The sequence below is a fragment of the Podarcis pityusensis genome (genome assembly GCF_964106645.2).
Source record: "Podarcis pityusensis genome assembly, chromosome: 8".
Classification (NCBI taxonomy): domain Eukaryota; kingdom Metazoa; phylum Chordata; class Lepidosauria; order Squamata; family Lacertidae; genus Podarcis; species Podarcis pityusensis.
This window is the reverse complement of record NC_138033.1, coordinates 35332864-35354217: the sequence shown is the minus strand read 5'-3', so window position 1 is coordinate 35354217 and position 21354 is coordinate 35332864. Positions and strand designations below refer to the sequence as shown.

General features: G+C 44.0%; 1 protein-coding gene across 3 annotated transcripts in view; it reads right to left on the bottom strand.

The window, feature by feature from the left end:
- The window catches only part of DRC7 (dynein regulatory complex subunit 7), a 28388-nt gene that overhangs the window by 3635 nt on the left and 3399 nt on the right, over nucleotides 1–21354 (bottom strand). For all 3 annotated transcript variants that reach the window (XM_081016991.1, XM_081016990.1, XM_081016992.1), the window contains exons 3-13: nucleotides 20412–20586; nucleotides 17646–17771; nucleotides 16474–16668; nucleotides 13904–14062; nucleotides 13048–13266; nucleotides 12029–12157; nucleotides 11253–11325; nucleotides 9888–10016; nucleotides 9322–9450; nucleotides 7478–7704; nucleotides 6855–7070 (exon numbers count right to left, since the gene is read on the bottom strand). In XM_081016991.1, coding sequence (XP_080873117.1) covers nucleotides 6855–7070; nucleotides 7478–7704; nucleotides 9322–9450; nucleotides 9888–10016; nucleotides 11253–11325; nucleotides 12029–12157; nucleotides 13048–13266; nucleotides 13904–14062; nucleotides 16474–16668; nucleotides 17646–17771; nucleotides 20412–20586 — 1777 coding nt within the window. The remainder of the gene's footprint in view (nucleotides 1–6854; nucleotides 7071–7477; nucleotides 7705–9321; nucleotides 9451–9887; nucleotides 10017–11252; nucleotides 11326–12028; nucleotides 12158–13047; nucleotides 13267–13903; nucleotides 14063–16473; nucleotides 16669–17645; nucleotides 17772–20411; nucleotides 20587–21354) is intronic.

Genomic DNA, 21354 nt, shown 5'->3' with positions numbered 1-21354 from the left:
CCAGAAGCCTCAAGCTCACACCTCCCCTCACACACTGATTTCTTCTCTCTTCCTCTGCTTCCTGTTTTGAGAGAAACCTGAGATTGCTACACACACGTCCCAAGCAGACAAACTATCAGTTGCAAACCACGACCCAACCATGATTTCCAATGCTGATTTTAAGGGCGACCTATTTTCAGGACTCACTCTATTCCTGTGACTGTCACTTGTTTTGAACTGTTGTTAATATTGCGTTTTAAATGGTTGAAACCTTTTTTTTTTTTTTTAATAATATTTTTTTATTGCTTATTTTCCAAAGTCAAAATCCATCATCAATTTACACAACAAAAGCAGTTTTACAAAGAAAAGAAAAAGTTAGAAAAAAGAAAATTCACATTTCCACATCTTTTTTCATATTCAACTGGACTTCCCCAAATCTTCCATCCCTGCATTCTTTACAATAAAAGAGTATTATACAGCAAATTAATACCTTGTTTCGTATGTTTTTGTACTTTCATCTATTTATATATTCCAAATTAAACCTTTTCACCGTTATAACTTAGTTTCAATCATTTTCAATTTTCAATACTGAAGCATGTTTTCCTCAAAACTTAGCAAATTCTCAACTTTCATATAGCTTATAATGTTTTTGTAGATAGTCCTTAAATTTTTTCCAGTCCTCTTCCACTGCCTCTTCTCCCAGGTCTCGGATTCTGCCCGTCATTTCGGCTAATTCCATGTAGTCCATCAGTTGCGTGTGCCACTCTTCCAGTGTGGGTAGCTCCTGTGTCTTCCAATATTTAGCTATAAGAATTCTTGCTGCTGTAGTTGCATATAAAAAGAAAGTTCTATCTTTCTTTAACACTCTCTGGCCCACAATGCCCAGGAGGAAGGCTTCTGGTTTCTTATTAAAGGTATACCTAAATACCTTTTTCAACTCGTTATAAATCATTTCCCAAAAGGCCTTCACTCTCGGACATGTCCACCAGAGGTGAAAGAATGTTCCTTCAGCCTCCTTACATTTCCAACATTTATTGTCTGACAAATGGTATATCTTTGCAAGTTTGACTGGGGTCATGTACCACCTGTACATCATTTTCATAATGTTTTCTTTTAAGGCACTACATGCCGTAAATTTCATACCGGTGGTCCATAACCTTTCCCAGTCTTCAAACATAATGTTGTATCCAATGTCTTGTGCCCATTTAATCATGGCTGATTTAACCATCTCATCTTGAGTATTCCATTTAAGCAACAAGTTATACATTCTTGAAAGCACTTTCGTCTTAGGTTCAAGTAATTCCAACTCTAATTCTGATTTTTCCACCTGGAAGCCGATTTTTTTATCTTTTTTGAAGATCTCTAAAATTTGGGCATAATGCAACCAGTCTCGCACCTTTCCTTTCAATTTTTCAAAACTCTGCAACCTCCAAGTGTCACCTTCTCTTTCTATTATTTCACAATATTTTGCCCAGCCACCCCCCATATTAAGTATTTTTGTGGCCTTAGCCTCCATCGGTGATAACCACCTCGGAGTCTTATTTTCAATTAAGTCCTTATATTTAGTCCAGACAATGAACAAAGATTTCCTGACAATATGGTTTTTAAACATCTTGTGAGACTTCACCTTGTCGTACCACAAATATGCATGCCATCCAAAAGCATTGTTAAACCCTTCCAGATCTAGGACATCAGTGTTTTCTAACAAAAACCAATCTTTCATCCAGCAGAAGGATGCAGCTTCATAATACAACCTTAAGTCCGGCAGGGCAAATCCCCCTCTTTCCTTTGCATCTGTTAATATTTTAAATTTTATTCTGGGCTTTTTGCCCTGCCAGACAAACTTCATAATGTCCCTCTGCCACTTTCCAAAACACTCTACTCTGTCCACGATCTGCAGGGCCTGAAACAGAAACAACATTCTTGGCAATACATTCATCTTAACGGCAGCAATTCTTCCCAACAAGGAAAGTTTCAATCTTGACCAAATTTCTAAGTCCTTTTTGATTTCGGTCCAACATTTTACATAGTTGTCTTTAAATAGATTCAAATTTTTCCCGGTCAAGTTAACTCCCAGGTATTTCACTTTTTTAACCACATTTAATTCTGTTTCCTTTTGAAACCCATCTATTTCTGAAGGTGTCAAGTTTTTTACCAAGACCTTGGTTTTTTGTTTGTTTAACCTAAATCCCGCCACCCGACCAAACTCAGAAATTAGTTCTAAAGCTCTTTTTGTGCTAGATTCTGGCTCCTGTAATGTCAAAACCAAATCGTCTGCAAAAGCCTTCAGTTTATATTGTTTTCCTCCGACCTGTATTCCTTGCACCTGCTGATCCTTCCTAATCAAGTTAAGCAACACCTCCAGGACAGAAATAAATAGCAAGGGTGATAAGGGGCACCCCTGTCGTGTTCCTTTTTCAATTTTAAACTCCTCTGTCACCACATTATTTACTATCAATTTAGCTTTTTGCTCTGAATAGATTGCTTCAATACCATTCTGGAACGCCCTTCCCACTCCCATCCCTTCCAAATTTTTCTTCATAAACTTCCAAGATATATTATCAAAGGCCTTCTCCGCATCTATAAAAATCAAAGCTGCTTTTGTATTCAAATTTGTCTGCAGTAACTCCAAAACATCAACAATATTCCTGGTGTTGTCAGACAAATGCCTGCCAGGGAGAAAGCCTGCTTGGTCTTTATGAATTACTTCTTTTAAAACTTTTTTCAGTCTATTTGCCAAGATATCAGCAAAAATTTTGTAATCCACGTTTAGGAGTGAGATGGGACGGTAATTCTTAAGTTGAGTCTTTTCAGATTCCAATTTTGGTATCAAGGTGATGAATGCCTCTTTCCACGATTCTGGTGCCCCCTTCCCTTCCATAATTTGGTTACATACCTCCATTAATGGTTGAACCAAATATTCCTTCAATGTCTTATAGTATTTGGAGGTAAGTCCATCTGGGCCTGGGGATTTGCCCAATTGCATGTTCTGAATGGCACTTTCAATTTCCTGTTGTGATACTTTGTAATTCAGGGCTGTTTGTTTATCTTGTGTAAGCTTTTGCAGGCCATGACTTTTTAAAAATTTATTTATCTCCATCTCCACTTGGGGTCCTTGGGTGAACAATTTTTTAAAGTATCTCTGGAAACACTTTCTAATTTCTTCTGGTTTCTGAATACATTCTCCTTCAACCTCTAGATTGGTAACAAAGTTCAGTCTTTGTCTCTTTTTCAGCTGCCATGCCAGCAGCTTCCCACATTTATTAGCCGACTCGAATGATCTTTGTTTCATTTGTTTAATTTTCCATTCAATTTCTTGATTTGTCAGTTTCACATATTGTGCTTGATGGAATTTTATTTCTCTTAAAACCTCTTTTGATTTTGGATTAAGTCTCAACTTTTTCTCTCCGTCTCTTATCTTCTCCAAAATCTTATCCCTTTTACCATTCCAAAGTTTTTTCTTTATGGTATTCTGTTGTATCAGAAACCCTCTCATAACAGCTTTACTCGCGTCCCAGATTGTTTTCTTTTCCACCGAAGTGTTCAAATTTATTTCAAAGTAATCTTTCATCGTTTTTTGGGCCTTCTTCACAATCTCCTGATCTCTAAACAAGGAGTCATTCATTCTCCATCTGAAGGATCCAGCTGGTGTGAGTCTTAAATCTATTTTCAAAGCATTATGGTCGGAGCAAGTTTTGGGGCAGATCTCTATTTTTTTAGTCTTAGGAGCCAGTCCTCTAGATATCCAAATTTGGTCGATTCTTGTCCAGGATAGGTGGGCTTCAGAAAAGAATGTTCCCTCTTTACCTAGAGGGTTTTTTGTCCTCCAAATATCAATCAAGTCCATATTGTCTGTAAGTTCAAAAAAAGTCTTAGGTAGTCTGCCATCTTTAGTCAAATTTTGATTTTGTGACTTATCCATATGCGTGGAGACAACCCCATTCATATCTCCCATCAAAATGATGTTAGTATAGTCCATATATTCCAGCATTATCTCATGCAGCTTCTTATAAAATTCTGATTTCCCCTCGTTTGGTGCATAAATTCCTACTATCAGAAATTTTTCTCCTTGTGATTGTATTTCAATCGCCAAAATTCTTCCTTGTTCATCTTTAAACACAAATTTTGGTGCTAGGCTCTCCTTTGCATATATCACAACTCCTCTTTTTTTGACTTTATCTAATGATGTAAAATCTTGGCCTAGTCTCTTATTGGTTAATACTCTTCTATGGAGCCTAGTTACATGAGTTTCTTGAAGGCAAATGACGTCTAATTGTTCTTTCCTCAATATATGAAAAATTCTCTTCCTTTTCTCGGGGGAATTTGCGCCATTAATATTCCAACTAAAAAGCTGCAAAGACATCCTGGCTCAGTTTGTCAACCAATGGGGTTGTCTCCCTTGTCGTCTATATCCAGAGGTGGATCTGGTTTTGCACCAGGCGTGGGGGGTGGCCAAGTACCTATTGTTCCTTTCCGAAGGTCCTCCCCGTAATCGTTTAGGAACTTTTCTTGCTCTTCTGCTGATCTAATTTTTACCTTCTTCCCTTTCACACTGAAAGATAGTCCTTGAGGGAATTCCCACCTGTATCGGATTGAGTTGTTTCTCAGCAAGCTTGCCAGGTCTTTATATGTAGTTCTTAAATCCAACAACTGTTTTGGTATATCTCTAAAGATTTCTGCTGTCTTTCCCTGTATCACCAATGGATTTTTAAAATGTAGGCCGAGTATGTTCTCTTTTTCTTGCTTGTATCTCAAAATGATCAAGCAATCTCTTGGTTTATCCTTTTTGACCACTCTTCCCAATCTAAAAGCGGTTACAATTTTGAAATCCTTCTCTTCTGCCAAACCCCAGAACTTGGATATTTCTGCTGTCAAATAGCCAATCAAGTCTTCTTTTTCTAGTTCTGGGATGTTTCTAAGCCTAAGATTGCTTTCCCTATTTTTCAATTCTGCCATCGACAGATACGCTTGCTGTTCAGTAACCTGTCTACTCAGTGGTCTTACTTCCCCACTAAGTTCCTCTATCCTTTTTTTATTAAGGTCTGCTTTTGTACTTGCTTCCTCAGCTAATTTTCGATTTTCTGTTATACTTTTTTCAAAATTTCCTATTGCCTGTGTGTTTTGGGCAACTTGGTCTGTCAATCTATTTATTGTAGCTGTCACCTGGTCAAATTTGGTCGCTTGTTCATCTGCTTTCTTGTTTAATGCCGCCAGCTGGTCCAATATTTCTTTAGATACAGGGTCTAGCCCTCCTGCAGCCATATCCCCAAAAGCTGGCTGTCTAGATTGGCCTTCTTGTAGACCTGTCACGATTGGAACAGATGACCTACGTACCTGCACTGGCAGAGTTGATTGCAACAGTTCAGTTTGTTTTGCTTTCTTAGCAGCCCTTGTTTTTGCTGCACCACTCATTCCACAGCTGTCCAAGTTTCAAGGTCAAATTGTAAATCCCATGGGAAAAGCAATCTAGAAAATAAACATCCAAGCACAAAAAAATTCCAAGGCAGGCAGCAGTTCTCAGAGACAAATAGTTCCACAATCCAGCAGGGGGAGCTCCCCAAAAAATTAGGGAGAAGGATAAAAATTTTCCACCATTAAGTTCCCAAATAAAAATTGAATAGAAACCAAAACAGGGGAGAGAGCCCTCTGAGTTCACTTTAAACTGCAGAAATAAAAGTTCTTTACAAAGGTGCACACCACAGTTCCTTTCTTGTAATTTACAAAGTAGCCCAATATAACTTTATGCCTCATACACAGTTACCGCTGTCTGATGTTACTTTGTATCCAGACAGCCCGAGAGCTGAGTTCATAACTTTGTAATCCACAAAAAGTAGAGAGAAAAATCACAGTCTCTGTCCACTTATAATATAGTTTTAACTTTTCTTTTACTTTTAACCAATCAAGTCCAAATTTGCAGGGTATATTCCAACTTCTTTTAAGCTCCTTTCCAAGCTTCCGTTTTAATAAAACTTTGCTTGATGCTTTAAACAAAGACGGAAGACTGACTTCCTTTTTAGCGTCTCCCGCTTTCAGCCAAAATTTACAAATTTGAGTTCAAATAGAGTCTCAGATTTCTTACTCACGAGTAAGTAGTTTCAAAATCAAGTGTTGAAAGAAGAAAGGTCAGCGCTCATCAGCAGCAGCCGCGCGGCTTCACTTCCGCGGAAAGAGCGATGGATTCACAGCACCGCTACCCCCTCTACGTTCCGGGGCTCCTTACGGGGTCCCTTCTTCGTTTCGGAGGTCGCTCCTGGTGCCCGCCGAATCCCACGGCCACGGGCTCACTCTACCCGTGGTTTATCTAAGTGGGTCGTCGCTGTGCCGCAGCGCACGACCCTTTTCCGCGGAGCCCCTCTTCAGCAGCTGAAGAGGACCGCCATTGCCGTTTCGCGCCGCCTCCGGAAGTCCTTAAATGGTTGAAACCTGCCCTAGGGTCTTCTGGTGAACAAGGGGTAAGAAATCAAAGTAATCATAATAATGATCACAAACCATTGTTTCCCTTATTTGAATGCAACACCAAACCATGGATTGCCTCGTATGAGGAAAGAGGGAGGGAATCACAGTGCATTAAGGGAAGGGGAGGAAGAAGTATGTGAGGACCAAAGCCAGCCCTGCTGTTAGGTATGGTGAGTAGTAGTCCACGTGGCTCTTACCCAGCTAATTAGCTGCCATATTTTTTAAAAAAGAAATCTGTTAAAATGCATGTCCCCAAATGCACACACTGAAGTTAATTCTATGACAAAAACAAGACCAGGCCTTGAGGTTTGTTGCCAGTGGCTTCCTTGCCAGCCACAACCCATTAAGTTCTCTGCCCCATCTCAGCTGCGACTCCAGTTGCTCTCTGCAACATGCAGATCTCCCCATCTATTTTTTACCTGGTAACTGATGCACATCTCAGGGGTCATGATGATCTTATTCCCCATGCTGTCCACATCTGCCCGCTTGTTGAAGTCCCTCTTCGAGGGGGTGATGTAGTTCTCCTTGCAGTGGTAGGTCAAGAAGATCTTCTCCTCCACTATCGAAAAGATGCGCTCTGCCACATCTTCATCAGCTGGTTTTTCTGGGTTCCTGTGGAACCTCTCAGTGATTTTCTGGGAAGAGCGTGTGGAGAGAAAAAGGGGGTGTCAGCTGGGATCAAACTCCTAGCCACCAAGTTAACAGGAGGGAGTGGGTGGGTGGAGGGAGAGAGAGAGAGCGAGGGAGAGGAGGAGATTCAAGTTTTTGGCACAGCAGCAGTTGGCGATGTTATGCCACACATTGAGCTGGCTCTAGCATTAGACAGAGTGAGTCAGTGGATGCTGGGAGCAATGGCAAAGAGTTGGGAGGGCTAACCTGTGGGTAGTGGTGGCTGGTGCCCACTGGGACTGTTAGGGAAGAAGGCAAGGAGGCCAACAGTAGGTGGCACCAGAGCCAATCAAGGGCTTCCTGATCTGCAGCTCTGTTTCTCGGGGGCAACGTGCTACCCCAGCTGTACTCGGAGCCCCTGTGCTCCACTTACCAGTATAGGTCGGGCATTGCTTTCAGTGGTGGCTGCAGCGTTGCCTGGTTTCTTTATTCTTTTGCCAAACTCAGCGTGCCGGTAATACAGGAAATCCGACCGTCCTTCAAAATACTCCTCCATTTCATTGGGAGTTTCAACCCGTTTCTGAAGGCCGTCTACCCGCGTCTCGCTATAAAACTCCATGGTGCGATCTGTTTCGGGGTCCATCGTCAAGTAGTCGTGCGCTAGGAACCCAAAACAGAAGGGTGAATTGCCAGGTAAAAAAGGTATGTTATTTTTATTTATTTGATGTGTTACATTTATATCCTGCAAAATACAAGATAGCACGGTGAGAGGTGATATGATGGCCACATTCATAGGCCTGTCGGATGGAAGATGGAGCAAGCTTGTCTTCTCCTGCTCCAGCTCTAGAGGAGAGGTCCCAAACCAATGAACTTAAGTTAAAAGAAAGGAGATCCTGATTAAATATTAGTAAGAATTTTCTGACAATATAAGCTATTCCACAGTGGAACCTTGGAAGGTGGAGGACTCTTCCTTCATTGGAGAATTCTAAACGGAGGTTGGATGGCCATCTGTCAGGGGTTCTTGAGCTGTGATTCCTGCATTGTTGGTGGTTGGAAAAGATGGTCCTTGGGTTCCCTACCAACTCTACAGTTCTATGCATAATAAAACCTGCAATTAAGAGCCCAATTGAGAAGCAACAGATGATCTGATTAAAGGATGGGATGATTTTCTCCTACAGCCTAAAGGATAGCAGAGAGAAGGCACCAGCAAAACACATCTGGGGATGGAGGGTCTTCTTGGTAGTGGCGCCCGCCCTGTGGAACACCCTCCCACCAGATGTCAAAGAAAAAAACTACCAGACTTTTAAGACATCTGAAGGCAGCCCTGTTTAGGGAAGCTTTTAATATCTGAAGGACTATTGTATTTTAATCTCTTGTTGGAAGCCACCCAGAGTGGCTGGGGAAACCCAGCCAGATGGGCGGGGTATAAATAAACAATTATTATAATTATTATAGTTCCACTGCAAATGCCCCATCTCAGTAACTCCCCAGGGCTACTGATGGGTAACCAGATCAGAGCCTCTGGGGCATATCTTAACCAGCAAACACATTCATGATTATTGCAATTGGTGGGCTGAAGCATACATACCTTAACAGCAAGCCTGTTGAGAGAGTTTTGGATGGGGCAAAAGGGCCCCTCCACTGGCACAGCAGCACAACCGCTCTGGAAGCATAGCTCTGTTGCCAGTAAGAACATCAACAGATCCCACTGGATCAGGCCAACCGAGTCCTGCATCCTGTTCTCACCGTGGCCAGCCAGATGCCCCAATGGAAAGCCCATAAGCAGTATTCTAATACAAGAGCCCTCTCCCCTCCTGTGATTCTCAGCAACTGGTATTCAGCAGCATTGCTGCCTCCAGCTGTGGAGCAGAGCATAGCAGTTGTTGCCAGTAGCAATTGATAGCCCTCTCCTCCATGAATTGTAATGCTCCTGCCAGTCACTTGCAGGGCCACACAAGCAGAGAAGCTGCGACCCTAGGCAGGCGCTTTGGATCTGCTGGTGAAGAGCCTTGCCAGCCGTGTGTGAGTCTACTCAGAGGACGGAGAAGGTTGTGAAAGTGCCTGCCTGGATCAGGGCCTGGCAGAGAACCAAGGAAGCTGAGACTCAGGAATGAGATGCTGCTGGAGAAACAGCCCCAGACTTCAGTGCCTGAACCAGGACATTGAGAAAAGGCTTGGCTACCGTTGTTATTGTTATCATTCACATTTGTATGGCGCCCTATACCCGTAGATCTCAGGGCAGTTCACAACATAAAATTACAATACAAAAACACACACCTTTGAGGCCTTGCACATGCCCAGGCATGAAGAACTCCTTTGTCACTTCCGTTTTCTTATTCAGCTCTCTTGTATCCAACACGTCTTCCCGGTTCTTGTACCATTCCTTCACTTCCAGCACTTTGGTGCCTTAGGAGGAGAAGAGAACAATCCATGGCAATGGCGGCTTACACATGGGGTGGCCCTGGATGTTTTGCTGCTCGAGAAAGGCAGGATATAAGTGCAATAATAAATGAACCCCTCCACTCATTTGTGGACTATGCTAGAAGGGTGTTGGGAGCAATCAGACCTTGACTACAGTAAATGAGAACCCAATGAAAGATTGGTGTAAATGATTGCGTTGTGAAAACCAGCTTTCCCCAGCATGATGCCCTCCAGGTGGTGTTGGGCTGCAATTCCTATCAGCCCCATAAACTGAGGCAACTTTCGGCAATGCCAAGATGGTGGCTCAGTGGGTAGAGCATCTGCTTTGCATGCAGATGTCCCCCAGCAGGTGCAATCGCTGGCAGCATCTCTAGGTGGGCTTGGGAGAGACCCCTGTCCAGAACCCCAGAGAGCTGGCTCACGGTCTGGATCTTCAAAGAGGGTGAGGCGGGTGACCAGTCCGTTGCTATTCAGATATGGCGCCCATTTCTCCAGCTTGGCGTTCTTGTACTGAATCACCTTCTTGCCTTGGGGACAACGTGTCTCGAATTCTAGGAGCAAGAAGACGAACAAAGATGACCATTGGCCATGGAGCATGCATTTTAATGGTACAAAATGCTCTGCAAACCAGTCATCATAAGAACAAGTAAGTATTTAAGAACTGGCACCTGAGCTTGTCTCCCTGCCTCCTTCTCTCACTTTCTCCTTGGATGTCATTTAGGTTGTAAGCCTGAAGGGGCAGGGACTGTCTAGTTTTAACTGACGGCCTGTAAACCACTCTGGGAGCCTTTTTGGGCTGAAAAGTGAGGCACAAATGCTCTAAATAAATAAACAAATCCCCATTTAAACTTCTCACTGGAATACACTATCTGTAGTGCTACATTAGGTGGTCCAAGAGCTGGTGTTAAAGTTTTGAAGTCTTTTAGTTCTGCCTGCATTACAGGGCCCCTTGGGGTCCCTTCCAACTCTGCATTTCTATAATTCTAATGTTCCATGCAAGGTGCTACGCAGGCCTCAACAGTCAGCTGATCAACGTCCTTGGATTTCACATCTTCACATGCTCACCAGAGACCAGCCTAGACATTGCTGTGGCTCCTTTGAGCCCCCTCACAGGGCCAGCCCAAGACATTCTGCTGCCTGAAGCAAAGATGGCGGCCCTCCCATTCCATGTACAGAAGCCAAATGGACAGGCAGCAGCACCTGACTACAGTGCAAGCAGCTGTCTTTGAGTGGGGAGGGGTGTCAGGCCATGGATATACACAGCTTCATCCTCCAATGTTTTGCTGCTGCTCCTCGGCCCCTTCATCTGCTGCCTGAAGTGCCTGCTGTATTCTGCCTGGTCTGAGCCTTCTATAGTCCTTTCATCCTTCGTTGCTTCCTGATCCACAACTGATCCTCCGGCTCCTTTCCTTCCCCAACCCATGAGCTCCCAACTGGTCACTGAGGCCAGCACGACCTACAGAATCATAGAGCTGGAAGGAACCCCAAGATCTGTCTAACCCCTTGCAATGAAGGAATCACAACTAAAAAAATCCCTGACAGGTGGCCATCCAACCTCTGTTTAAAAGCATCCAAGGAAGGTCTTTATTGACATTGACCTTTGTCTTCTCCCAAGCTCTCTCAGCCCCAGGAAGAATAGGGAGGAGGAAGAGGACAATACAGTTTTGAATGGCCTCACTCTTGAATTCTCCAGAAGCAATCCCTGAAGCACCAAGGAGCTGCATCAGTGATCTACACTTTGGCCACTCACAACACAGTCAAGGTGGTGATGGTGGGGAGAAGAATACCTCTTGGAGAAATCTGGATCTGCTCCACCCAAGATGCAGGCATGTCAAAGCCCTTTGCTTCCTCTTCCTTCATCTATCAAGAAGACCCAGGAGAAGAAGCCGTTAGGAGGCTGAATCCTGCTCTGCCCAAAACACCTGCCCCCATATTCATCTGGGCAAACCCCATCTACTTTCCATATCTGATATGGCAAGGAATCACTGTCTTGACTTGCCACTGAGTCAGCCAGCCTCTTCCTGATCTCCTGCATTGCTCTATTTGATCCTCTGCTGCTGAACGCCAAATGCTCTTTCAGGTTCTCTTCTTTCCCCTTTGCCACCCACCTGCTGTCTGGTCCAACAAGGAAGGAAAGAACATTTCCTGGGATCAACCACAGCTATGTAACATCACTTCAGGTCCAACCTGCCACCCCATTTACTTCTGGTCAGGCCAGGAGTGTCAGCTCTTGGAAACTGGGACGATGAAAGTTCGGTGATAAGCTGAGTCCATGTCATGGGGACAATGAACTGGGGGGGTTGAGGGCATTCTTAGGATCTTTTGCTGCTCAAGTGACTTCTGATCCTATGTAAATAGGTGACATCATGTCAATAGACTACAGCTCACATTAGCCCCAGTCAGCACAGTCCTGCTAACTGGAGCTGATGGTCTTTGTAGTCCAAAACATATGGAGGGTACCAGGTTGGGAAAGCTGCTGGAAGGCATGAGCCCATCCTCAGGAAGAGCTAGTGCACAGCACAGAATCCTCTGGCACTGCAAGGAAGAAGGCGGGATGGCTCACCATGTCATCCACCTCGTCCTCCGCAAGGTCCTCTTCCTCCTCCATTTCTGGCAGGGACAGGAGGGGCTTGTCAGTGCCGAGCAACATGAATTCCCACCGCACGGGGTCCCCGAGGTCAAACTGGAGATCCTGGAGAAACAATCAGTTGCCAAAGGAATCAGATCTCAGGAACTTTGCAAGGGATGCTCTGAGTCCAGATCATTCGGAGACGCTGCTGCTGTGCCCCCACCCTGTCCTCCATTTGCTCTTTCCCACCTCTGTCCCTTTCCTTCCCTGGAGGCTCCTTCACACATTGCAGCAAAGACAGGTATAATAAGCTGTTTCTATGCATGGACGCATTCTGATTTGGGCAGCTCCGCTACCATGCTCACAGTTACGCAGACGGAAAACTTGTTGAACGAATCACTGCAAGGGGGTGCAGCTCAATGGATTGTACAATCATTGGATGTAATGTGTGAACACCCCTTCTGTTTTGCCAGGGTGGAAAGAGAGGGCAGCCACCTGTGTGTCATGGTCAAATTGCATTTGGCGATGTTCACAACCCACGATTTGGCCATCCCTGATTTAGAATGGAAAGAGTGTGCCGAAGGCAGGACTATGTTGGAGAGGCATGTGCCTTGTGATGGATCCAAAGAGGGCTCCAGGAGCTACGCATCCCATCATCTCCAACCATTGGTCTGCTGGCTGTGGCTGTTGGGAGTTGGAGTCCAACAACATCTGGAGAGCCTGCAGGGTTCCCCATCCCACTACTCAACACTCCTAGACTGCATGATAGCTCCCATTTGTCAGTGGCCCCAAGCTTACATAGCCAACCACTACAAATCCAGATGCTATTGGACTACAACTCCCATCATCCTTGGCCATCACTCATGTGGGCTGAGCCTGATGGGAGTTGTAGTCTAACAACAACTAGAGGGTATCACTCAGGCTAGATCTGGTGAAGAGAAACATTTCCCCTCTAGCCAGAAGTCAATTAATTGTTCCACACTCAGACCCAGCCAGTCATTCCGTTGGCTTACCCTACAGGCATTCCAACAGTCCTGCATATTGACCCAGTAATTCCGGTGGTTCCAGACACTCTCAATACCAAGGAAGTAATCGTCTGTGGTACTGTAGCTTTTCCCTGTAAATGGGTCGATAAAGAAACTCTCTGGCACTTCACGCTTGCCTGAAAGAACCAGAACCCAGGCATGGACCCGGAGACCATACAGATTGTCTGGCGGGGGCTTCTCAGCTTCCTGCCACACAGAAACAAAGAAGAGCAATGACTATAATACAACTAAAAGCAATTGTTCTTCCCCTTTGTGCACATCACTGAGCCATGGTTTACTTTAATCATGGTTTGTTCAAGAGATGAAAAAACAAGCCATTGTTTGTTTCTCCAAAACCTGGTTTGTTTTCTAGCTGTTCTTGCTTTGTGCCACTGCAGTCTGATGAATGTTTGAGGTGGCCAAAGAAATCATCACAGCTGAACAAGGCTGTTGGGTAAACTTAGCCATGGTTTGTAAGTTGGCAAAAAACCCCATGGCTTCACATCATGGTTTGTTGTCAGAAAACTAACCATGGTTAGTTGGCTGGGCTGAGGTCAGATGCTCAGACAAACCATGCTGTCGCTAAATGAGGATTATGTCACTGAAGGCAATTTTGAGTAAGATCAAGTGAAGGGCAATCCTAATGAATGCACAAACGTGTGTGTGTCTGTGTGTGTGTGTGTGTGTGTGTGTGTGTGTGCAGAGTGGTTTTTGCACAAATGAAAACATTTGGGGGGAACTATGTTTCAGCTCCTAGGATTCTTCCCAGGGGGTGGGTGGGTGTTCTTCTCCGCATCCAGGCTGTGTGCCTGCAGCAAGACAGAATTCTGCAAGCCTTGCTCACCAGTCTCTTTTCCTCTTCCTCCTTCCGCTTCTTCTCCAGAGCAGCCTGCACAATTGCCTCCTGCTTGGCTTCCTGGCGCAGCTCAAATTTGCTGCTTAAATCCCGGGGGGGCTTGATGGCGTACTTCTTGGGCTTCTGTTTTGTAGCCTCTACTGCGACCTGTAGTCATAAATCAAAAAGGAAGCTGTTCCAGTGGAGGCAAGTCCTTTCAGTTAAGTAGGGTGCTGACCCTCCGTGTTGACCCTCCTCCTGGCCAGCCCCACACTCCTTGCCTTCTTACTACATTGAGTTCTGATGAAAGCACTTCCTCCTCCTCAGCAGAGCTGTCAACTTTTCCCTTTTCTTGTGAGGAATCCTATTCGGAATAAGGGAATTTCCCTTTAAAAAAAGGAAACATTGACAGCTATGCTCCTCAGTCTGTGTTGCCCTTATAGAACTCAGCAGGGAAGAGGGTGGGGACAAGACCAGAATTAGTTGTCTCTGTCTATCATTGGCTCTGGCACTACCTACTGTTGGACTCCCTGCCTTCCGTCCTACCCGTGCCAATCACAGCAGCCTCCACTGAGCTGCTACATCATTCATTCATTCATTCATTCATTCATTCATTTACACTGCCTTTCATCTGCCAGAATATTACAATCACATTCTGCCTACCCTCAGATTAAATGAACTGCCATTAAGCGGAGGGTGCCTGTATGCAGTTGGGCAAGGTTGTGTATGTTTATTTGGCAGCCTCTGGCAGTGTGAAGAGTGTGGGCTTATTACAGTTCATGAATGAGCCAGAAGTGGGGGTGGATAGGAATGGGACTTGCCATACTATGAGCAAATATCTTGCTGTATAAGCCAATGTGGTGTACTGGAAATGGAATGTTCAACTTAGTCTGGAGAGATCTGGGTTTAAATCTTTGCTCACCTGGGCAACCCTGCCAGAATTGTTCAGCCTCACCTACCTTGCGGGGCTGCTGGGAGGACAATGGGAAGGAAGGACCATGTATGCTGCCATGAGTTCTTTGGAGGAAAGGCAGAGGTATGTTTAAAAGGGAAGCAGAAGAAGCAAGCAAGCAAGCAAGCAAGCAAGCAGATGCTTAGACTCCCAAGATGAAAATTGCTTCTCATCAGCTGATGCAGGAACCTATGGGACTAAAACGTTGGGGGAAGGGGTGGCCAACCCACCCCTGGAGAAATGAAACCACTTCCATTCCACAAGAAGGGTCCTCGCCCACAGAAGCTCCCAGAATTGCTCCAGTCATTGGACCGATTGTAGGGGCAATCTTTTCCGGAAGATATTTGTATTTCGAGGAATTTAGTGATCTGAAATGGTCATTTCTTCCTGCCTCTGTTTACTTCCCCTCTTTATCTCTTGGTTCTGCTCTTTGATGGCTGAGAACAGCCTTTAATTTGTTGGAAGGAAGCGATAACGCAGGGTACATTCTGACCTTCTTAGGCCAGTGATAATGCAGGGTACATTCTGTTAGACATTGTTTGGAGGAATGAGTGGTATTGGAAGAGGAGGATAGCCAATTAATAATCTGTGCTAGCTAGTTGGGCAATGCATGTAGGCTAACAAGTTAGCTATCAATAAATCAGATGGTTTTGGGGCATAGTTCTGAGAAGCTCATGCATGGACTGATCGATTGCAGGTTCGTGCAACCTGAGGTTACCTGGGGGTCACCTCGCCACTTCTTGAGGGCTTCCCAGTGGCAGATTGAAGTGCTTGCTTGGTAATGTATATATTGTATATATTGCTTGGTAATGTATATATTGCTTGGTAATGTATATATCTTTAATCTTCTCACTCACTTTTGTTTGTATTGCTTCTGAATCTCATTAAAAGAACCCCCTTGCATTTGGCAAGACACCAATATAAAAAAATTAGTCTAAACTTTTTGGGATTGGGGTTGACTTAATGTTATTATGAGTATGATTTTGTGTGCTCTTACATGAACATTGATACACTATTCATTTGTTTATTTATTGATCTTTCTTAATTATGCCACAGCTAATACATAACATGCATGCATGCATGCATGTAGTCTTTACATATCATTATATAATACACAATATTCAGCCTTTATACCTTTTCAAATAGGATCTTAGGCATTTCATAGTATAGCAAACGTACCGATGAAATGTGTAAGTAGCATGTGGTATTTATGCACGGAATATATTAAAGACCATGTGCAAATTACATGTTTCTATATAAGCATATAAATGTGGTATGATACCTTAGATATGTCTAAGAATATGCAGTTGAAATACAGGGATGTATATGGATGATTAAATAAAATTTATAAATTTGAAAAAAGAAAAAAGAAATATAGAGAAGTAATCAACATATACAAGAGAGAGAGAAAAAATCTTTCTGATGCCCATTAAAATTATGCCTCTGCTGCCTCCTAGTGGCTCCTGTTGCCATCTGCTGGGAGAGTATCAGCAGAACAGAGTTAGCAAAGCTTTCTTGAGCCAGGGCCAAGGAGTCAACTGATGTTTTGCCCTTCAAATCCCACCCCCTGGTCCTAATTACAGCCCCTCACACACTGCTTGGCCCTGAAAACACCCACAGCTCTCACCTCTTCTGGTTTCTTCAAGAGTGGGCACACTTCCCTGGACTCATCCATCATGCATATTTCCCGGGTGGCATAGCCATTGACGCAGTAGGCATCATAACCTGCGCCAATTAGCAGAGAGCACAGCAGGATGCTGAAGTCAAAGCAGTTCCCCCGCTGGTAGCGCAGGATCGTAGTCGGGGAGTACAGGTAGCTGGGCTGTGTAGACAAAAGACCATGTTTTCAATGGAATAGCCCCCTGCATTATTCCTGCAGCCCAAATAGTCATGGAAAGGGTTAGGGACACAGGATGTGTTATGTGTTCTTTTATATTCTGTTGGAAGCTGCCCAGAGTAGCTGGGGCATCCCAGTCAGATGGGCAGGTTACAAGCAACAAGTTGTTGTTGGAAGCTGCCTTATACTGAACAGGAATGGAGGGAGTGTCTTTTGGTTCACATTTAAAGCTGAATTTGTCAAATTCACACTTTCTGAAACAAAGTGAGAACCGAAACATAGATATCATTTGAAACTCTCTTCTTCAAATTTTTGAATGCAGCTTGCCAATCCTACAGTGACTACCAAAAAATGCAATATACGAGGAGGAAAGTACGTATAACAATGCATTGATTCATGAAAATAACATACAGAAACCCATTCTATCAGGAGATGTTGCTTTGCAAAAGTGAGCATGTGAGGCAAAACTGCATATGAAATGTGTTCATGGGGATAAATTCACGCTAAAATGCTGGTGAATTTTCATGAGAATATTTTCAAAAATGCAAATTGCTGGAGAAATGTGTAGAACTGAATTTAAGACTGGAAGAAATGGGAAACAGAGAGAAACTGACAGATTCTTCCATTCCTCCTGCTACCTGGGGCTCATATAAGCTGGCAAGGGGTTGTAGCATTGGAAGAAAGGATTAAACATTCCTTCTTTTTGCAGCCTTGGTGAAAATCACCCACCCACCCCATACCTGCTATTAATTTTCCAGAAGAAGCAAGTGTGGTTGTTAATGACATGCTTAGCATCCTGTCTCACTTGATCCCAAGTCAAAACCAGCACCCGGAATTGTTCTTTGCATTGCTCTGACCTTGAGAAATTCCCCAGCAGAACCCACACACCCTAGTATTGTTGGCTAACATGGCCTAAAAGAATCTGAGCGAAGAAAATAATGCAAAAAGGCCCTGTTTCTTACCGGCGCGATAGGAGACGGAAGCGGCTCCATGGTGAGATAGTCTGCCACAAAGCGGGCACAGCCATCCCAGTTGTACAACTCTGAGTAAGGAAGCAGAGTTGGGCGCACAGTGGTGCTCACAAATTTCTGCAAGAAAATAGCACCGGTTTGTGGATGTATCAGGGAAGGAGAAAAGTTGATCACAAGGAAGGAGTCTGGGCTTCAGCAGAGAGCAATACATTCCAACCCCACTCCCCGCAGAGGGCTACTTATGGCCCTGGAAGCACAGCTGCATGGCTGCTTGTGCATATGTGAAAATCACAGCTTTCACTAAAAAAAAAGTTTCTATATTCTAGTCCTAAGCATGTTGATTTCAGTAAAATATATTCTCTTCATTTGTGGTTGGTATGACAAACAACACACTCTGCAAAACAATTAAGCCCTTTAAATAATAAATACATAAATCAATCATTTAAAAGCAAAAAAAAAAAAAAGGGGGGGGGGAGACTAATTTGAGGAATTCCCCATTTGGATCAATAATTTCCGAATGACCATCTGGCAAAGCAAACATATACTCACCAACTGCTGTTTGGGATTTGCTCCGTTTGTGCAAATGATATGCAGATTATGCACAACCAGTTTCTGCTAGTGCAACTGTTGCACTATGTATTGCACAGAACTTTATTCTCTCTCACACACACATACCCACACACCCACACACCCACATAAAAAGTGAAAATTCATTTAATTTTAAATCTTACTATCACATCTTAATTTAATTTAGAAAATGTATTCATTATTCTAGTGAGCTACAGCTGAAATTCAGAGTAGAAATCCGAAGTAGGTTTCTACTATGCTATCTTAGATCATGGCTATACAATCTGTTGAAGGGAGATTCCAACTGCTACAACACAATTCCCTGTTTGGCTTCCTGTATGATATACACACTATCAACAAAACATCTACTGAAGATGTACTAAAGGCCTGCAAGAAATTGGAAAAATCACTGATGCACAGTGGAAACAAAACATATTGATGGTGTGAACTTATAGCAGTAGCTCAAAGACTTCCAAAGTCTATGCTGCTACAAGTACAAAAACTCCTGGATAATGTGCCTTTATTTTCTGTTTCTGTAAGGATCCTTCTCACATTTCCAGTGTCAGTGGCGAGTGGTGAACACAATTTCTCAAAGCTGAAATTTATGAAAAACTTACATACGCTCAACAAGGCTGCAAAAGGGACTAATTGACTTAGCAGCTACTGATGTTCCCCCACTTATGTGCAATCGACTCGCACGTCACTGCATATATGCGCAGCACCGGAAAACAATGAAATACCATATTTTTCGCTCTATAAGATGCACTAGACCACAAGACGCACCTAGTTTTTGGAGGAGGAAAACAAGAAAAAAATATTCTGAATCTCAGAAGCCAGAACAGCAAGAGGGATCGCTGTGCAGTGAAAGCAACAATCCCTCTTGCTGTTCTGGCTTCTGGGATAGCTGTGCAGCCTGCATTCGCTCCATAAGACGCACATACATTTCCCCTTACTTTTTAGGAGGGAAAAAGTGAGTCTTATAGAGCAAAAAATACGGTACTTCAATTCAAACTTGGAAATGGTAGGAGAGACCTGGAGAGTCCTTGTGGCTTGCAAGGAGACCCTCCCCGGAGCCTGAAGAGGATGTCACTGTGGGCAGAGGAAGCCCCAAAGAGACTGGAGATGCGACAGGGCTTTGTTTATGCTGCCCAGCCTCCCTGCCTAACAGCTGGTGTGGGGGGGTAGCACAGCAGTAGTAGCAGCTTACCTGTATGTCCTCCAGCATTTTGCCAGCTCCAGGGTTTCAATTCTAGTTGTGGATATTTTTGGACACAGTATTTTTGGTATGGATTGAAGAGAGTGGCAGAGAGGGTGTTTAAAGGGTGTATAGAGGGTGCTCCCCACTTTATACAATTTCACTTATGTGTGTGGGGGGCTCAGAATGTAGCCCCCACATAAGTGGGGAGTCACCTGTATATCAAATGAACATGCCCAAGTATCAGCACTTGACCTGAAGGAATTGGTGACAAAATTTGCATAGGAAAAGGCATGTAAAGTGAGATTTTGACGTGCCTGAAACTGAGACTTTTAAGAGCCTTAAATTTGAACACCACAGTCTACAGGATTATTCGAAATGATTTGCGTGCTACATTTTCTTTTGTATTTGAGAAAGACAATCAAAGATTGTTGTTTTAATTATTCTTGCAATTTAAAATAAATTTAGCAGCGTCAAGTTATGTCCTTTTCATTTTTTATACAAGACATACGTTTCTGAAAATTGAAGTGAGCAATCTTTGAGCCTGGGTGCAAGTAGTTAGCCTTGCCTAGGGTGCAAATTTGCCTGGCACCAGCACTAGGTATAGCACAGATATGTGCATATCTCCATTACAGTATTAAACTGGCTTATGAGTCATTCTTCCTGGAGTACTGTAATTGGTGAAGGTGGGTGATTGGGAAACTCACTGCACTGCATTTCCCAGGACTCCTTGTGAGAACTCAAAATGTCTAAACAGAGTTTTATTTTCTACACAGGGAGGATGTACGCAGAAACAATGCAAAGTAACCTTGTCCCAGATCTGGAAGGCCACCCAGTGAAGTATGTGGTAAGTGAAGGTAAGAGTCTGAGCCTGGTTCTGAAAAGAGCTTGTTAGCTAAGGCATGGTGAGCCTTACCTCATGCAAAACTCTGTCCATGTAATTGTAATTGTAAGCTGAGTAAAGCTCTTGGACCAATCCCAGCCCTTCCACTTACTTCCACATGGCATTCGTTTATAGGGTGGAGGAAGAGAGGCTCGCGGTCTGGGCAGAGATGCGCATACTGTCGGTGAAAATTGTCAGCCACCTGCAACAGCATTTGCTCCTTGGGAGAGTTTGTCTTGTAGGACTCAGGTAGGTTGCTGGTGTCAACGGAACTCCAGTCAAATTCACTGTATGCAGAAGAACAAGTGGATAAATGGGCCATTTGTAGAGCAATGGGTTAGCACCATCCTTGCAGCATTCAATACAGTGGTACCTCGGGTTACAAACACCTCGGGTTACAAACGCTTAGGGTTACAGACTCCGCTAACCCAGAAGTAGTATCTCGGGTTAAGAACTTTACCTCACGATGAGAACAGAAATCGTGCGCTGGCGGCGTGGTGGCAGCAGGAGGCCCCATTAGCTAAAGTGGTACTTGAGGTTAAGAATGGTTTCAGGTTAAGAACAGGCCTCCAGAACGAATTAAGTTCGTAACCAGAGGTACCACTGTACAAGCAAGCTCCTTCTTTTAGGACAAAGGCAGGGAACATTTTTCAGCTCATGGGCCATGTTCCCTCCTGGGCAACTTTGGGGGGCTGGGGTGGGCAGGTGAGGTCAGAAGCAAGAGTGAACATTTTTCCTTTCTACAGTACTCTAGTTTCACACACACTGGCACACCCCTCTCTATCCTTTCATCAGGCAAGCAAGAGGCATCATAGGAGTTCATAGAATCATAGAACTGCAGAGTTGGAAGGAACGCCAAGGGTCATCTAGCCCAACCCCGATATGCAGGAACCATAGCTAAAGAATCCCTGACAGATGGCCATCAAACCCCAAGAGAGTCCATTCTGCTGTTGAACTCTTACCCTCAGAAAATTCTTCCTAACGTTTTGTTGGAATCTCCTTTCTCGCCACTTGAATCCACAGCTCAGGCCCCTGCCTCTAGAGCAGGAGTAGAC